The 16922-nt window shown below is 39.6% G+C and overlaps 1 protein-coding gene across 1 annotated transcript in view; it reads right to left on the bottom strand.

Annotated features, from left to right (window-relative positions):
• The window catches only part of LOC117448860 (metabotropic glutamate receptor 4-like), a 250368-nt gene that overhangs the window by 44414 nt on the left and 189032 nt on the right, over positions 1-16922 (bottom strand). Inside the window, exon 3 of the mRNA XM_034086153.2 lies at positions 14375-14591. Coding sequence (XP_033942044.1) covers positions 14375-14591 — 217 coding nt within the window. The remainder of the gene's footprint in view (positions 1-14374; positions 14592-16922) is intronic.

Raw genomic sequence — 16922 nt, 5'->3', positions numbered from 1 at the left:
CTGAGGCACTTAATTTGAGACTGACAACTTGCCTTTATTATAATAAATGTAAGGAAAAGGAGCGATAAAGCAATTTTAGTGCCCCAACAGGTGCTGTGCTCTGGACTCGCTTGTTAAATTGAGTGTTATGAACTGCATGGGTCTAATCTTCGGTCTCTGAAACAACAAATGATCCACTCGAGCTGGTATTGATGACTCTCTGGCCTCAAAGTTGATGGATCAACTCAAAGCATTTGTTGGCATGGCCATTTTCTTAAGCCAAATGGCAACCGGTCCTGGAATTACATCTGTCAGCAACTCTGCTCCCATATCAGCGCTCTGTATGTCCCGGAGCGAAATGGACCCGCTCTCTATTTATCCCCACAGAGCAGGGAGGCTCATGGAGGGCAAGAGGGCAGCAGTGACAGAACATGTGATTTCAACATAGTATTAATCCCACTCGGTTCCTTCTACATGCTGGAAATATGAGTTTACTCCACTGCTGAAAAGTAGATTATCATTTTGAGGAAGGTTCGGAAAATCTCAAATTGAAATTTCGCTAGTTATTTATAAAACTGATAAACTGTGATTGCATACCACACTTTGTATAAATGACTTTTTTTTTTAACTCAATTAACAAATTAAAGTTTTCACAATCTGAACATAAAAAAAATATACATATATTATTCTCATTCATCATGTTATTTGCTTTTAAGTTTCAACGTCTAGCCTTTAATTTTAAAATTAAACTATGTGGTTTTCACTTTATATAAAAGCAGTTACAATTAAGTGGAAACACTGAACCTCAGCAACAGGTGTCAGGAATAGCATTGTTAACAATCTGTCAGACAATAGGTAAGATACACATACAGATTATCGTTGTTAGTACAACTGTGTGTTCAAAAGTAAACTTTGAAACAGTTTTGCTGCTAACAGGGATGAGCACTGTTTATTGACAACCATGACATCACGTTAAAAACTATTATTTCCACTCAGCGACGTCAGCACAAATTATTTGTCCGAGTCGGCAGGAGTGTGAGAAATCCAACAGTGTCCTATTTTCCAGTCCAAAGTTCTGAGCAGATTTAATAGCAACGATTTTTGTACAAATGTGCCAGTTTGACATGAGGATACACGTTTGATACACAGAAATAAGATGGAGCCTTTTTATTTTCTTCTGGAGAGAGTAGTAATGGTGATATGATTGTCGACGATCAATCAGTTTTGCTTGAGAGCATCAGTGTTGGGTGTAACGCGTTACAAAAGTAACGGAGTTACAGTAATATATTACTTTTTGCTGTAACGAAGTAATGTAACGCATTACTAATGAAATGTGGGTAATATATTACCCGTTACAATGCTCAGTAACGCAGTGACAACACATTTGAACCCGCAATTAAATGGTGTTTTGTTTTTTAAGAATGTACTAACATAGTGAGACATTCCGACACCAGACAAATTGTGCGGGTAGATTAGTAAACCTGGTGTGTTTACCCTTCAGGCTTCGCGTCGGGATCTTCGGGGCAGTTGAATGTTATGCACCCTCTATTAAAAAAAGAGGGTGCGCGTGACCTGCTCCGCTGCACGTGCATCATTTCCAAAGTGCTAACACAGCAGTGACACACATCTGTGGATAATCATTTATACGAAAATGGTTAAAGCAACCATCACTAAACGCCAGCAACACTGCATCTACTGCAGACCGTAGCAACGGGTCAGATGGGGACATCACGTTACCCTCGTTGTGGACACTAGCTTACTCCCGCCTGACTCGCCGCCCTCGCCCCCGGAGCAGCAGTCTTTGTCGCCCGAAACTACGCCGCCCCTCTGCGGCCCGCAGGTGCCAGCCAGGATACCACGGCGAAACAGAGCCTGCCCAGGTAAATCTAAACAAGTACCCGCCTGTACAGTGGGGTTAGGTGGTCATTTTGCAGCTCGTGGTATACAAATAGACAAGGGCTAGAATATGTGAAAATAGTGCCATATTCTGCCATGCCTGTAGAAATGTTGGGTCAAACATAATGCATACAATAGCACAGATGCCTTCACCACGAATGGCTACAAAAATATCTCATATCCCAAGCTTATCAACGAGCTGATGTTGCAGCTGAAATGTTCTCCAGGTCACAAAGTCAACCTCACATGATGATGTGATACCAGTTTTCAAGCACAGTAAATATTCTCTTCCCAGAGTATATGATGGGACCAAAGTGATGATTTAGTACATGGTTTTAATAATACTTTTGACTTTCAATGTTTGCCATTTCAAACCATGAGCTGGTTCAAATAATATTTGCCTTGATCTACAATATGTTCTCATTTCTTTTATCAGTAGCTTTGAAGCTGTTGTGCTTTTCTTTGCCATAGTCCACTTTGGACTGTATGAAATATTTCAGGATTGCACTTTTAACGAACTTGAAATGTTCTCACTTGCTTGGTTTCAAAACATAACAAATGCCATAATCTGTTCATTGGGACCATCAATGCTATTTTTCATTGCTGTTGCCGGCCACTATTGCTCATGTAAATCTACTACTGCTGCGCCCCCTGTAACCTCAGAGGCACCCTGAGTCATGTTGTTCTGGAACCGGGCCTGTACACGGCCAATACTAAACAAACTACAGAGCCCATTCCGTGTCCTGTTAGTGTTTACTTCCTCTCTGCCTTCTCCTGGTGATTTATCTGACGTCCAGCGCTCCGTCTTTTAACCTATTTTCCTTTCTCTTTCTGGATCCTCCTTAGCAACCTTCATTATAGTCCTTGACAGCGGTCTGTACTGGATTAACAACGTGTCACATGTTAAGAATTCAACTAAGCCGTAACAAGTTGTTAGTAGCCTTAAGGGCCTACACAGTTGTTATGCTATACCACACCGCCTTTCACTGGATGTATAATGAGCTGCACTAAACTACATTTCAGCATTTAAAATACCTAGCCATTCTTTTGAGGTTATTTTGGTGAAAGTAACTAAAAAGTAACTAAAGTAGTGTAACTCATTACATTTCAGAGACAGTAATATTGTAATGTAACTTATTACTTTCAAAAGACAGTAATATGTAATATATTACATTTTGGAAGTAACTTGCCCAACATTGGAGAGCATGTTGTCTTGTTCCCAGATCCAGAATAAAAAAGACCATGAAAACAGGTTCTGGGGCAACTATAAATTAGATTTCAAAATAACTGAATGACATCTTCCTTCTCAGTAAAAATGATTTATAAATCAAAGACAGGCTTCTGAGCACCGTGAAACAAGCTTTTCTGCTCAGTGGTAATATGACTTACCTAACAAGCATGGGACTTCCTCTTACCGAGAAAAGTCCACATAGCAAATCTCCTAATATGAAAATGTTCAGCTCAAGAGTTAAGTATAAAAGTGTATATGGCTTCCTGGCAAAGGAAATGTTAACGGTGCTGTCTAATCAGGCGTAGGCGGCGGTTAGGAGCGGCTGCAGAAGGCCTTGAGGAGAACATTCTCACGTTGTCAAAGAGCAGCAGAAAACGTCCCTGCAAATACACGTGATGAAAGACTGTCAGCCTCTATCAGACGTCCTGTTACCTTCAGCAGCTCGCATACATTGCTGACATCAGATGAGGGAAATAACGGTTGACAGTCCACATTTAAATCCCTGTGCTTCTTCCTCTGGCACATCACTATAGTGTATTTATCATTGCTTCAAGGGGTGATAAATAGCTTTTTGGCTTTTACGCCATTCTTCATCTTAAGCTGCTGATTCTGCCAGCAGCTACTTCTGTGTGGTCACAATCAAAGCGCTGTAGCAGCAGAAAATGGCCGGTGGTGTTTTTTGGCTCCCCACTTCAGTCACTCTGTTTTATAGGGCTGTATGTGACTTTGCTAATTTGGGAATGGTCCTATTATCTGTGGATAATATATTTTATAGTTTTGTTTTTTTAAATGTGAGGATATGATGCTTTTCTTTGTCCTATCTACAAAAAACGGATAATATGGTCTGAAGGCAGTCAGTCACCTAAATAAAGCAGTTCAATTACAACACTTTCGTCCGTTGGCCTTGTTTTACGATTTGTTGCATTTATTAGACAAAATTATGAATTTAATAAAGAGGCAAATAATCAGCTGATGAACTGTTAATGACAAATCTGTTAAATTAGTTTGAGTTCAAATAAGAAAAGCCATTTATGTACTAAAGAGTTTGCGTGGTACCTACTGTAGTATTTAGTCAAATAAATATATATATATATACTTTACATTCAAATTGAACTTAAACTTTGGTAACAGGGTTTTACATGTACAATAAGGCATTTTCCCCGAGCCAAAAATGTAAATGTTTAAAAGTGTTTAAAAGCCTGATAACAGTTTATCAGCAATGAGGGGATGTCACATTGATGGCAGATGATAATAGTAAGTTACTGAACCAAATACTATTCTCTAAATGTATTTAAATTATACGTAACAGATATACTGCCCATTCTGGCTTCTTTAAGGATGTGCTGCCCCATCAGACTGCATCAAGGTTCCCAGCTGCCCCCTGAGCTGCAGCAGGATCCAGCAACGTGAAGGTTCATCCATTTTGTGATGAAGTGTCTTCACCTTCAGTATTGCCTGTGGCCGGCCCCAGGAGCTCCTGAGAGGCAGAGCGGCCTCTCTGGGCAGCAGAGCGGCCGCTCCGGGCAGCAGGCGGCCGCTCCAGTACAGTAATGAACAATCCTCAGATCAATGCTCCTCTTGTTGAATTGCTATTGTGCCAAAATATTGTTTTAAAGGCTTATGGCCTCAAAGTGGACCAGGTTAAATATTACTCCTTTAAGTAAATCACAACTTCAGTGTTTTAAATACCAACACATTACATTACATTACATGTTACTTGCTAGACGCTTTTATCCAAAGCGACTTACAAACGACAACACGTTTTTCAGAATAGATCACCTTCTGCTTATTTCTTACCACAGCTAATACACTGTCAAATGAATCATTAGAGAGAATAGCTTTATGTTGAATCAACTAAACCCACAGATGTGAGTTTTGTTCCGAGCGTTACGTTTGTCATGCAGTGTTAGCAAGTCTCTGTGACATAATAGTGATACAGCACATTATGCAAAGATATGTGTAGCAGAGTTAGACAATCGTTCTGTCTCTGCACACCTGGAGCTAAAACCCTTCAGTGATTCTCAAACTGTCGAGAAGAACCAAGTTCCAGGTGGTTGCAGTGAACATAAAGCTATCCGTGGACGTGTGACAGTTTCAAAGATATGAAACCGTTTGCAAAATGCTGCACACTGCTAATCAAACGAGGTAATGAACAGTGGAAAATGGAAAAGTACTAAAAGAGCAGAGCAGCATGACAATGTAACTGAAGTTGAAATATAAAAAGAGGAATCCAATTAAAATGTTACCGTTTAGCAAATGGCTTTCAGTCAAAACAAAAGTTAAATGCGTATTGACGTGAAAAGTGCCAGAAGTTTAAATTAGTTACGTTTTCTAGTTTGATTTATTTGATCACAATATGTAGCTAGAAATCATCTTTAACCATAGCTATACAAAAGTGTACAGAAAGCATAAACTAATAGTCATAAAATCTTATAGCCTTAAACTCTGCCAACACAATATTTTCACATGTGTAGTTATTTTTTCCGGGAACCAGTGCCTTTATTGACTTAACGGTTGAAAGGGCGAGACAGAGGGGATGTCACGCTTCAAATGGTCCCTCAATTTCAACCCCAGTCCTTTGAATTGGGACCGATGCCCACATCAAGTACACACTCATATATATAGCTGTTAAACATGTGAACTTCTCTGGTCTCCGATGAAATATTCTGCTCACAGCTTCACCTGAATGATTGTTCCGTAGTATGAATAATGCCAGCAGGTGAACAGTGCCGGGGGTAATGGGAGAATAAGAACGATACAGGTGGTTGCACAGTCAAAATAAATTCACATAACATCTCTATTAACTCTCAGAAGCCCGACACAGTATTCATCAGTACTCAGTGAGGCCTGACGCAGGATGAGCAGCTGCCTGAGCCTGACAGGGATTTCCTGTGTTTGACATGTTGAGCCAAGGGGACATGAACTCCTACCCTCCTTCCTCCTTATCCTGCCTCCTTTCCGGTTTTTCTGTCTTGCACTCAAAGTACATAATATTATATAAGAAAGTACAATAGAGAGAAAACTCGGTTGAAGCTATATATTTGCATACATACCGTATAAATGATGACGGTAATTCTTTCATCATTGCAGAATTAGGCTTGTTTTTCATTCGTATTGTATGCCTCTGTGACGTATTTAATGCTTTAATGTTCAAAAGGAATTATGTTGTGTCCCTTGAGATCACAACAATGGTCCTTAATCTAGACTCCAATGACATAATCAGTTTAAAAATCCACCAGAGATGCAGACTGAGAGAGAACAGAAAACAGTCTTCCTATTTTCTATAAGCCTCTATGAACATTAAAGAAGACATACTATACACATGTTCCGGTTTATATTTGTATTTAGTGCCTCTACTGTGACATGTCTCCATGCTTTAATGTTCAAAAGGCTTTTTATTTTTCTCATACTGCCTGTGCTGCAGCACCTCTTTTCACCCTCTGTCTGAAACCAGAGCCCAGTCTGCTCTGATTGGTTAGCTGGTCGGCTCTGTTGTGATTGATCAACTGCTTAGGGATGTCCCGCCCCTTAGCCTAACACGTGCAATGTGTTCGATGCGCTAACCCAGTGTTTCTCAAACTTTTTCATACCAAGGACCACTTAACCAATAAAAAAACACTCGCGGACCACCTAACTCCACAAATATCCAAAATCACACGTTTTTCTAGAACAGATTACAAATCGCCTGAAAATGGTACAAACAAGTGGCAACATGTGCGATGAAGGTGTTGCGCTGGGCTATATCATGCAATCGAAAGTGAAAATCCATTGCGGAAACATTCCCGCGAGAGTGCGGAAAACTTAAATGTATTTTTTTATTTCAAATGTGAAATGTTACTAATATACTCACGGACCACTAGGGACCACACTTTAAGAAGCACTCTGCTAACCAAGAGTATTACATAGTGATGTCACTATGTTATGGAAGTAAACAAAGGAGTCCAATGGAGGCGTTGGATTGTAGCCTTTGCAGACCATTGCCATGTACAAAAACCTATATAACACACTACAGGAAAGGAAACGGTAACAAAGGTTTCCCTATTTGTATTCCCTATACAATACATTTAAAAATACGATCAAAACCTCTGTCACTCAGGTTAACAAGTATTCAAGTCCTTCCTCTTCACATTTCCCTGGTGACAAAGCCATCAGTATGCAACCTTCATTTCTAACATTTGCATGATCTCCTTGTCATCCCTGGGCTGCTGTGTGACATATCTGCCCTCCTCCTCCTTTTGCTTCAACTGTCATTTAAAAAGATTCATTATGATTTGAAATTATTCATCCAACCCTTTGTTAGTGTGTACTTTGAATGCTTTATATTCTAACTGTGTCTGTGTCACAAACACATATTTAATAATAGTAAAGAGTGCTATGTTCACTAGAGGAAAAAACAATACTACTTTTTACAGGGTGATGAGCGTCAGCCTCCATTACTGCAGAGGAGTGTAAGCTCTCTAATAAGGACACTGGAGGCACAGCAGAGAAACAACCGGAGAGAAGGACTGAGGGAGAAAAGGCTTTCGCATCAAGGACAATCCTGCATTTCAAGGGTGACAACAGCAAGACATCCCACAGACAAAGTGTTTTATCGCTCTTTTCTTGTAATCATTTTCCATAATGACACTCCAGTTTTCGTCCCAAGGGGCGGTTTGATAGATGTCATACAATGGGAATGACCCAAATGAAAGCACAGCTCTCTGAAAACAGCTCTGCATATCGGAGGTGGAACGCTTCGGTGACAGTCCAGCAACCACAGATGAAATTATGTCTGACATATTGATTTGCCATTAGGAAAACTCCCCTGATGGTGGCACCATTCGGCATGCCAACAATTCAGGGGCTGACACACTTTGGAGAGCAATGCAAACAAGTTTTCTATGTGAAGCTCTTCATTAAACATGTAAGCGTCTCTTCCCTCTTCTGTATCATCACAGCTGAGACATATTTTTGCTGCTATTTCTTTTTCCAGTGTAAATTGACTTTTCCTCTCACCATGTCATTTTCTACAAATTTCAGTTTGACACTTTCTTACATGGCCTCCTTTGGAAAAGGTGTGAAACATCCAAAATACTTTGATCAATATACACCCAGTTGGATATGTTAACCTGACAGGACAACATCTTTTACTTTAGTTTACATAGAAATTAATTCTAAAATGAATTTCAGTTTTCAAATGATGCACAATATGCAGTGCACAATCACCATAGTAACAGGAGGCGAGTTGCCTTGTTTGACACCAACATGATTTTACAGTGAGGCAGCTCCAGGAATACCAATGTTGGACTTTCTCTGCAATCTCAGTCTTTATCACCTATTGAATCAATAAAATGAATACGTTAACATGCAGTTAAATTAATTCACTCCATAGTGTATCATATTGGGATTTAATGGTCCCCTATTATACTCTATTTCAACAATATATGATTGATACATGTTTTGTAAAAATATACAAAACATGTCTCTGAAGTGTTTGGCTCGAAATACTAAACAGATCGTGCATGGAGCATGCCGTAATCCGTATAACAAATACTGCTGATTCTGTGTCTGTTGCTTTCAATTTAAAATACACATTGGTGCTCTCGGAGGAGATTCAGATGATAAGGTGGGCGGGTGTTACCTTAGTTATTGGCTAATGGTTGCCCAACCACCTATGGTCATGAAGGATGGGTCATGACCGAAAGAACGAGATCGCGGATACAAGCGGCCGAGATGGGTTTCCTCCGCCGGGTGGCTGGTGTCTCCCTTAGGGATAAGGTGAGAAGTTCGGTCATCAGGGAGGGACTCGGAGTTGAGCCGCTCCTCCTTCGCGTCGAAAGGAGCCAGTTGAGGTGGTTCGGGCACCTAGTTAGGATGCCACCTGGGCGCCTAGGGAGGTGTTCCAGGCACGTCCAGCTGGGAGGAGACCAAGGGGTAGACCTAGGACCAGGTGGAGGGATTATATCTCTTCGCTGGCATGGGAGCGCCTTGAGATCCCCCAGTCAGAGCTGGTTGATGTGGCCAGGGAAAAGAAAGTTTGGGGCTCTCTGCTGGAACTGCTACCCCCGCGACCCGACCACGGATAAGCGGGAGAAGATGGATGGATGGATGGATGGATGGATGGTTGCCCAACCCAAAAAACAGTTGTAATCAGAAAGTTGCCAAATCTGATCAGCTCATTTTCAGACAGGTCTTTATGTTATAGATGGATCACCAAATAAATCTCTTAATACACTGGTGACACATATTTATGTACACAAGACATACAAAGGTGGATTTTGCACAGTAGGTGACCGACATCATTGACCTAAGTACAGTACCTAATGTGAAGTTGACTGATGTGTCGCCACACAGACAAAACAAATCCAAAGACTTTCACTAAATTCCTATAAACCAAAAAATAGCAGCTATAGCCAAAATGTCCATCCCTTTGGTAGGCAGTTGAAATTTGCAAAACCTTGAGTAAAATAAGTTTTCTTCTCCTCAGAATAGTATCTCCTTTAGTACCAAACACTACACTTCCTGCAGACAAAATACAATACATTTAAACAATAAAATATAGGAAATTATTCCTTATCCCAGACAAATGTTGATATCAGTAACATTAAAGAAAGTTGAAGGCTGCATTCAGAAACAATTTGGATCGTAATATCACATATGTTGACGCCAATGCATCACAACATGGTTATATTATAATCTGTGTGCACTGAAAAACAGATTTGAGAAAAAATATGTTAGAACTGAGTTTAGGAGCCTCATACATGTACAGTAAGTCTGGTTATTGACGAATGTGAAAAGACTAAACAACTGAAAGAGACTCTGAAGATTTATGATTCATCTACTTTGAGTAGGTGTTCGGAGAAAAAGAGTGCTTCTGACATTTTGTCAGAAGCACCATCTGGATTATCAGAAGTCTGTCAGGAACATATTGTCTTCACTTTGAGTTTAAACATTGATGGTTACACATCATCACTGACATCAGAGGATGCTGTGAGTGGAATTTAGTGGAAACAAAAATGTCATTCATCTTTAAAACATCAAACAAATCCTTTAAGTAATCTTAACCCTGTGGTAGACTTAATGTACGAAAGGCTCATCCCACAGAAACATGACAGACCCTCTCAATTGTCTTAAATGTTTTTCTCGCTCTTCTCAGCTGCACTTCATGCTTGCTCTCACTGAAACACGAAAGGTTATTTTCAACCTCCTCTGAGATATCGACTGCCCCAGTGTCAAACTGTTTCCACTTCCCGGTACCGATACTCAAGTCCTGCCAGTCTGATCAAATACTGAGTTTCCACTTTAATTCAGTTTTCACTTGAAAGCCCAGGGTTTAGGGGACAAATGATTCGCTATACGGCTGGAGCGTGTGTCATCTACCATTTAAAACAAATCCTCAGCACCCTATAATATATACCTCACACGATTCTAAAAATCTTTATTTGACCTAAATAAATTGGATTCCCTTTATCATGCAGGTCTCCCTTGAAAAAGAGATCTATGATCTCAATGGGACCAATCTGGATAAATAAAGGTTACAGACAAACAATCATGAAGCAAATGTACAGGCAGTAAAACCGAATGGGTTTTTGAAATGCCTACTTTTGATGTTTTGATTATTCTTTTTTTTTTATTAGACTGTGAGACATTTTTATATTTGTCCTCTAGTCTAGCTCACCCTACATATAACCGTTTAACTGAAGTGTGCCTTTAAGAGAAGCCAAATTATATTAAAAAGCCATACAATTAACTTATGACTGCAGGCAACACAATTGAATCTTACCACAGCTAAACCAGCTTCAGTTTGTTGATGTTAGAACCTTATAGGCAAACGGTATGGTCCGTTGGGACAAAACCGAAATCTCTTTAGGCCTCTGATGACCTTGAGAACAAATAAATGACCAATTTAAAAAAAAGTCCTTCAATTATATCGCTTTAAATACCTAAAGATTCATACAGGCATACAAACAAACATGCATACACAAATGAAAACACAAGATGCTATAAAATGGTTAAGAAAAGCAAAACATACAAAACTTATAACAGAAAGCAGTAAAAGCTAGTCATGACTTAAATGAGTAACACTTCTTGTGCAAGGAAATATAAACATAAATAATATTGAAGTAACTTTTCATTCTATATCTATTTTAGGAGCATTCAATTAGTCATGGAACAAATGCTGTTTTCCCTTTCCGTCTGTATCAAAAATCACAGTCACACTTTATTTTTACAAACAGCATAAATTGAGCAAACATACATAAATAATAATTTGGTTTGACAAAGCCTAAACAATCTACTTATTCTGCTTGAACAAACCCAAATCTGCTGTTCAAAGCTAAAACCATTTTCCATATATAAAGCGGCACATTGAATCAGCCTCTGTGACATTATGTGGGTGAGACTGATGCTCAGTATACGGCCTATAGCTGCTTAATGGGATAGAACATTTGGCCAGTTCTGATCTGGCTGTTTCATTATGTGAGCACTGAGCAGAATGCTGCAGAAGCCATTTAGCAGCCGAAATAACTGTGGCTTTGGTTTTGACAGAGCTGCCTGCTTGTCATATAATCAATCACAGCCCGAATTGGAAAAAAAAGCTCAGGGGAATCAAACAATGGCGCCACACATACTGTAGCAAACAGACATATGTAAATGTTTAGCAACCATCACTCTAGTCATCAGATGTAAAGGAACTGAAGGGAGGAAGTCTTGACAGATGTTTGTCTACATTTTTGTTTACAAGCAGGCAGTGAAGAGAGTGCGGTCTGAACACTGATTTGACTGTGTGTTGACAGTTTTTTTGCATGACATGTTGTCTCCGGCAGTGTGGTGTTTCAGACAAGTGGTAGAGAAATTTGAGAAAGTGTTCATAAAATGTAAAAAGTCTTTCCTCTGTTCCACCCTGTGTGCGAACATGTTCCAAACTTGAAGCCTTATCTTGACACTGCTTTAATCTTTGTGACATTTCTGTCATCAAACCAGGCAGAGATGAGACTGGTGTAATTTACATACTCAGGCTGAGGCTTCAGTCAAACATGCCCGAGAGCCATACTAATGTATTTCAACACGAGGCCATAATGAGATTACAGACCTTCACCATCATTTAATTATAATTTCTTTGGTCGTCAGAATCTGCAGAAAACTGATTGATTTTGCATTTAAAGGGGCCTTATTTAAAGGGGCTTTTTCGGGTTTTCCATTTCCTCAAGTGTGTAATGTTTGAGTGCATGTAAATGGTAATAATAAGCTTAGGCTCAAATAGCACTCACACTCCTTAGTTTACTTCCGTAACATAGTAAAATCACTATTTAACAATTGTGCTTCTATTGGTTAGCGCTCCAACACATTGTGCATTATAGGATAAGGGGCAGGACATCTCTAAGCGGTTGACCAATCACTACAGAGCCAGTCAGCTAACCAATCAGAGCAGACTGGGCTCTGGTTTCAGACAGAGGGTGTCAGGAGGTGCTGCAGCACAGGCAGTATGAGAAAAATAAAGACCTTTTTGAACATTAAAGCATGGAGACATGTCACAGTAGAGGCACACAATACAAATATGAACCTGAGCATAAGCATAAGAGGGCCCCTTTAAATAAAGAGAGTACATAAGGATGTTTACCTTTCGGAGACATTTTTGGTATCATTAGGACCCTTTATGCATTATATCATATTATAATGCCCTACTACTACAGTTAGTTAAAGTAGAGATACAGCAATCTGACTTTTTAAGTTATGATGGAAAAACATGGGAATTATAAAGAACTGATTTACCAAAATACTTAAATATATGCGCAAGAAAAATCAGCATTTGTCTCAGTATCTTTAGATGTGGACAAACAATTATGTTTTTGTTTAAAAAGACAGAGAGAGAAAGCTCTGTTGCGTTGGGTTTTGAGTCCTTTTTACATGGGTAGGCAAATGGGCAACTGAGCCGGGCAGACTGGAGGTCTCTCTGCAGGAGGAATCTGCTGCTGGTGCTTCTCCGGGGTGACTGATGATGGGCAGCAGCTTAGAGCTGGCAGAGAGAAAGGGACGCAGTGGCACAGAGAGTACTGGGCATGTCGGTAGTGATTAAGTTCTTCTTCAGAAAGGGTCAGAGGTCAGACTGAGCGTGTTCCAGCAGCTCCCTGCACCAAACCCTCTATATTCCCAACACTGTACCAATAATCCTTTTGTTGCTACTGGCCAATCCGGCAGCCTTATTCTCACACTGTCACTGCTTTTCAATAATTGACAATCAAATTAAATAAGCATTATGTCTGCTGTCTGCACTTGTGTGTGTCAGATGTAAATCTTTCCTGGAGTCAAGATTTGAGAGTGCAAAGTCAGATTGCATATCATTTACACCACAGCATCAATCATGGCCAAAGGTCTCTGTTTTATAAGACATACAGTTGCAGTAAACTTGTCTTCACATTGTGTAACAGTGAAGCAAATACAAACTATTATTAATGTTGTGTTTGCTCCGAAAGAGCTGGTTTTATAATGCAAGAGAAACTAAATTAATTAGCTTGTATTACAACAGAAGTGTTATATGTGCTATCATTGGATAAAAACAATAACTTAATACAAACAATTTCTTCTTTTTTTAATCCTCAGTGTCGTTGTCTCAAAAAGGTAAAAACAGATAAGGAAGTTTGACATTGGTCAACAGGGTACAATTCAAACTCGACCAATGTTTGTCCTTCAAAAGCTTATGATATTGGTGATTCAAGTCCCACATGTTAGACTGTACAAGTTATCATTTTATCTATACCTTCATTTATGTAGCATTTAGTTTGACTGATTTCCAAGCAATTTGATAGAACTAATACAGCAAAGAAAGCACTTTTTCCGATTGACCTGATAGATGCCTCCTCTACAGGTATGATTCAAATAAGACATTATGTTTATGATATTAGAGTTTGAACTTGTTCAACAGGGGAGGTGAAATGTGTCTTTTCTGCATCTGATTGCATTTATCCGTGTGACGAAGTATAAGTTTCGTCTTTGCACTATGAGCACAGCAGGCCGAACAATTAGACTGAGAGCTCAAGTGCTGACCAAGGTTTTCTTGGGGTTGCTTTTAACCTTTGTGGATACTTTAAGAATTACACAGCTTATTGTTGTCCTATTTGTGCAGGTTTAGCAGCTATGCAATGTTTTAGTGTTTTCGCCTATACATTTCTCGTTCGATCACAAGAACACTCTCATTGGTTCTCAAAATGAGATTCACATCGCTATAACTATCATCACATTATTCTGAACAAACTCTAGGATTCTTGTAGGTAGGTTTGAAGAAAGACTCACCATCCTCCCGAGACTTTTGGATAAAAGCGTCCACTCCACTTTCTCCATAGTTTCCCTCAGAGGCCACAGTGGAGACGTAGTTCCAGCGCATGGCTTTGACGATGTCCACCATGGCCTGGGCCTGGTAGGTGTCCGGGGGCACCACCCGGGAGAAGAAGTCGTAGCGGGTGTTGTCACTTAGCTCTGGAGCTGTGGAGGCGTAGCTCACCTGAGGGATCTGCAGGAGAAGAAGGTGATGTGGTTACACACTGGGAATTCAAAATAAACGTTGTGTTAATGATTACATGTTCAGAAGGATAGTACCTTGCTTTTTCATGTACATACAATGATGATAATATAACACATACATGTAACATCTGCTGAAATGTGAACTGCTCCATGGTTGTTAATTAGTCTCGATGGTTAGCACATTGTTGCTTTAAATAGTCCTGATGATCACAGGCTGAGCAGCAGCTGAAGTATACTTTCCACACCTGTCAGGCAACACTAATCTGCTCAGGATTTCACACTTGTTTCAAACATAATGTGAGAGGTATTTGTTGTTGAAAACATAAAAGCACAAGATGATCTGCCTCCTCCGGAGCTGCAATAATACCCTGTGTTCTTGTCAGAAATCACAAAGACGTTATTGTTTAATATGAAAGTCTAGAAACCATAAATATCAAATAACCTTAGTATGTTACCTATTACTTTGAATAAAAAGGGAAACCAAAAAGGTCAAATGTTGCAGAATAGGTTGGAAATAATAGAAGTTAAGCTTATTGAACCTGCCTTCAGTTCAATAAATACATTTATTTACTTGCTGTTATCAAATGATAAATAAATAAGATTTATAAGTACAGTACATTTATCAAAGGTTTTACCATTCTTAGTTTTACTATAAAAGTATTTTAGGAGCTGCCTCCAGCAAGTTGAGTAGCACTTGAAATGTTTGGCTCTATGAAACCTGATGTACTTATATGATTCTGTTTTCTTCAAGGTGTGTCTTCCTGGTCGAATGTACTTATTGTAAGTCGCTTTGGATAAAAGCGTCAACTAAATGCAATGTAATGTAATGTAAAAGAGCTTCTAGTTCGTATGTAATCTCAATTTTTGCTTTCTCAAGATAATTGATTTATAGATTTTAAAGCTTGTAAGATGTTCTTATGGCTTCTGTGCTGCTCAGTTTGGAAGTTGACTGAGCAGATTTTATACGTGTTTCATGGTTAAACTTCAAATACAGACACACATTTTTTTGTCCTGATTCTCCAGGGTTGATGAATTCAGGCCGTAGACGTAGAAGTCAGAGTCGCGGCTGCTTTAAACCAGAATAGAGTTTGGAATCATGGGAACTTCCCCAAAGATATACCGATCCAACTCTTATTATGCTATCAAAGATAAATATGGAGGCCAGGGTGATTGACTTTGCCTGTTAATTTCATGACTCACACTTAAATGAAATGGTGCCTATCCTTTTCAAATACTGTTTGTCATGGCAGCTCAGCGGCGCTCTGGGAATTTGGGAAAATGTTGTCACCTTTGAGCATCCCTGCTGAGATGGAGGGATGTGCGGACAGATAGATAAGCTTACTATGGTACTGAAAAACAGTTACAAAACCTACAGCATGAATTAGTTACAGATAATAATATGTATCCCCATGATGCTGCTGCTTTTTATATATCTTAATTAAAAGATAAACCCTTTATGTGTTTGAGGAAAAGCTATCATACATCCAACAATGCTACATAAATGTTAACCACAGTCTTCCTTTAGGATAAGTTAAGGTGGACCTTTATTGATCCCTGTAGGGACATTCTGGTGTTATAGCAGCAATAGAATAAGACAGAAACACAGATGGAACACATGGGAAAACAAGAATACAAATGAAATAATAAAAAAAAACAATAGACATGTAGTTATAGTATGAGTAGAAAACTAAAATGACATGAGATAAACAGGTGACTGTACATATATACAGTTATGTATAAAGTAATGCTGTCAAAATTATCGCGTTAAGGCGGTAATTAATTAAAATATTTAACGCATGTGTAGCCCGCCCCATACATCCCACCAATGGCAGCGCCAGGGTATGGCTGGGGTAGGCAACACCCATACCAAGAAATGGCTTTTAGCCCCACCATGAAAAATGATGTTAAAGTAAGCGAAATAAAGTCCGCCAACTCGCGCGGAGTAAATTGCACAGACAGCAGTTAGTAAGATTGATTTCAGTAGCCACTTGTCTGGAAAGACCGAAGACCAGAAACGGTTTTGAAAACTTTTGTCACGTAGTGATCGTCTTATCAATAGAACATCTTTGATAATGTATTCTGGCCAATCAGAATCAAGATAACGGCGTGGTGTTGTTGCAGGAAGTCCCGACGGAGAATACTTTTGCTGTAGTACAGTACAATCTGAAATGCGTACCGTCACTTGTGTCACAAAGTGCATTTGCGTACGACAGAGTCGTCTCCGTGTGCACAGACAGGGCTGCTGTTAACGTTGGTCTCTGTACAACGGAATTGTGCCAAAACTACGCCAACCGGCTGCGGAGGGAGACCCCCCCCCCTT

The sequence above is a fragment of the Pseudochaenichthys georgianus genome, chromosome 7 (genome assembly GCF_902827115.2).
Source record: "Pseudochaenichthys georgianus chromosome 7, fPseGeo1.2, whole genome shotgun sequence".
In the NCBI taxonomy this organism is placed as follows: Eukaryota; Metazoa; Chordata; class Actinopteri; order Perciformes; family Channichthyidae; genus Pseudochaenichthys; species Pseudochaenichthys georgianus.
This window is presented reverse-complemented; position numbering and strand designations above follow the sequence as displayed.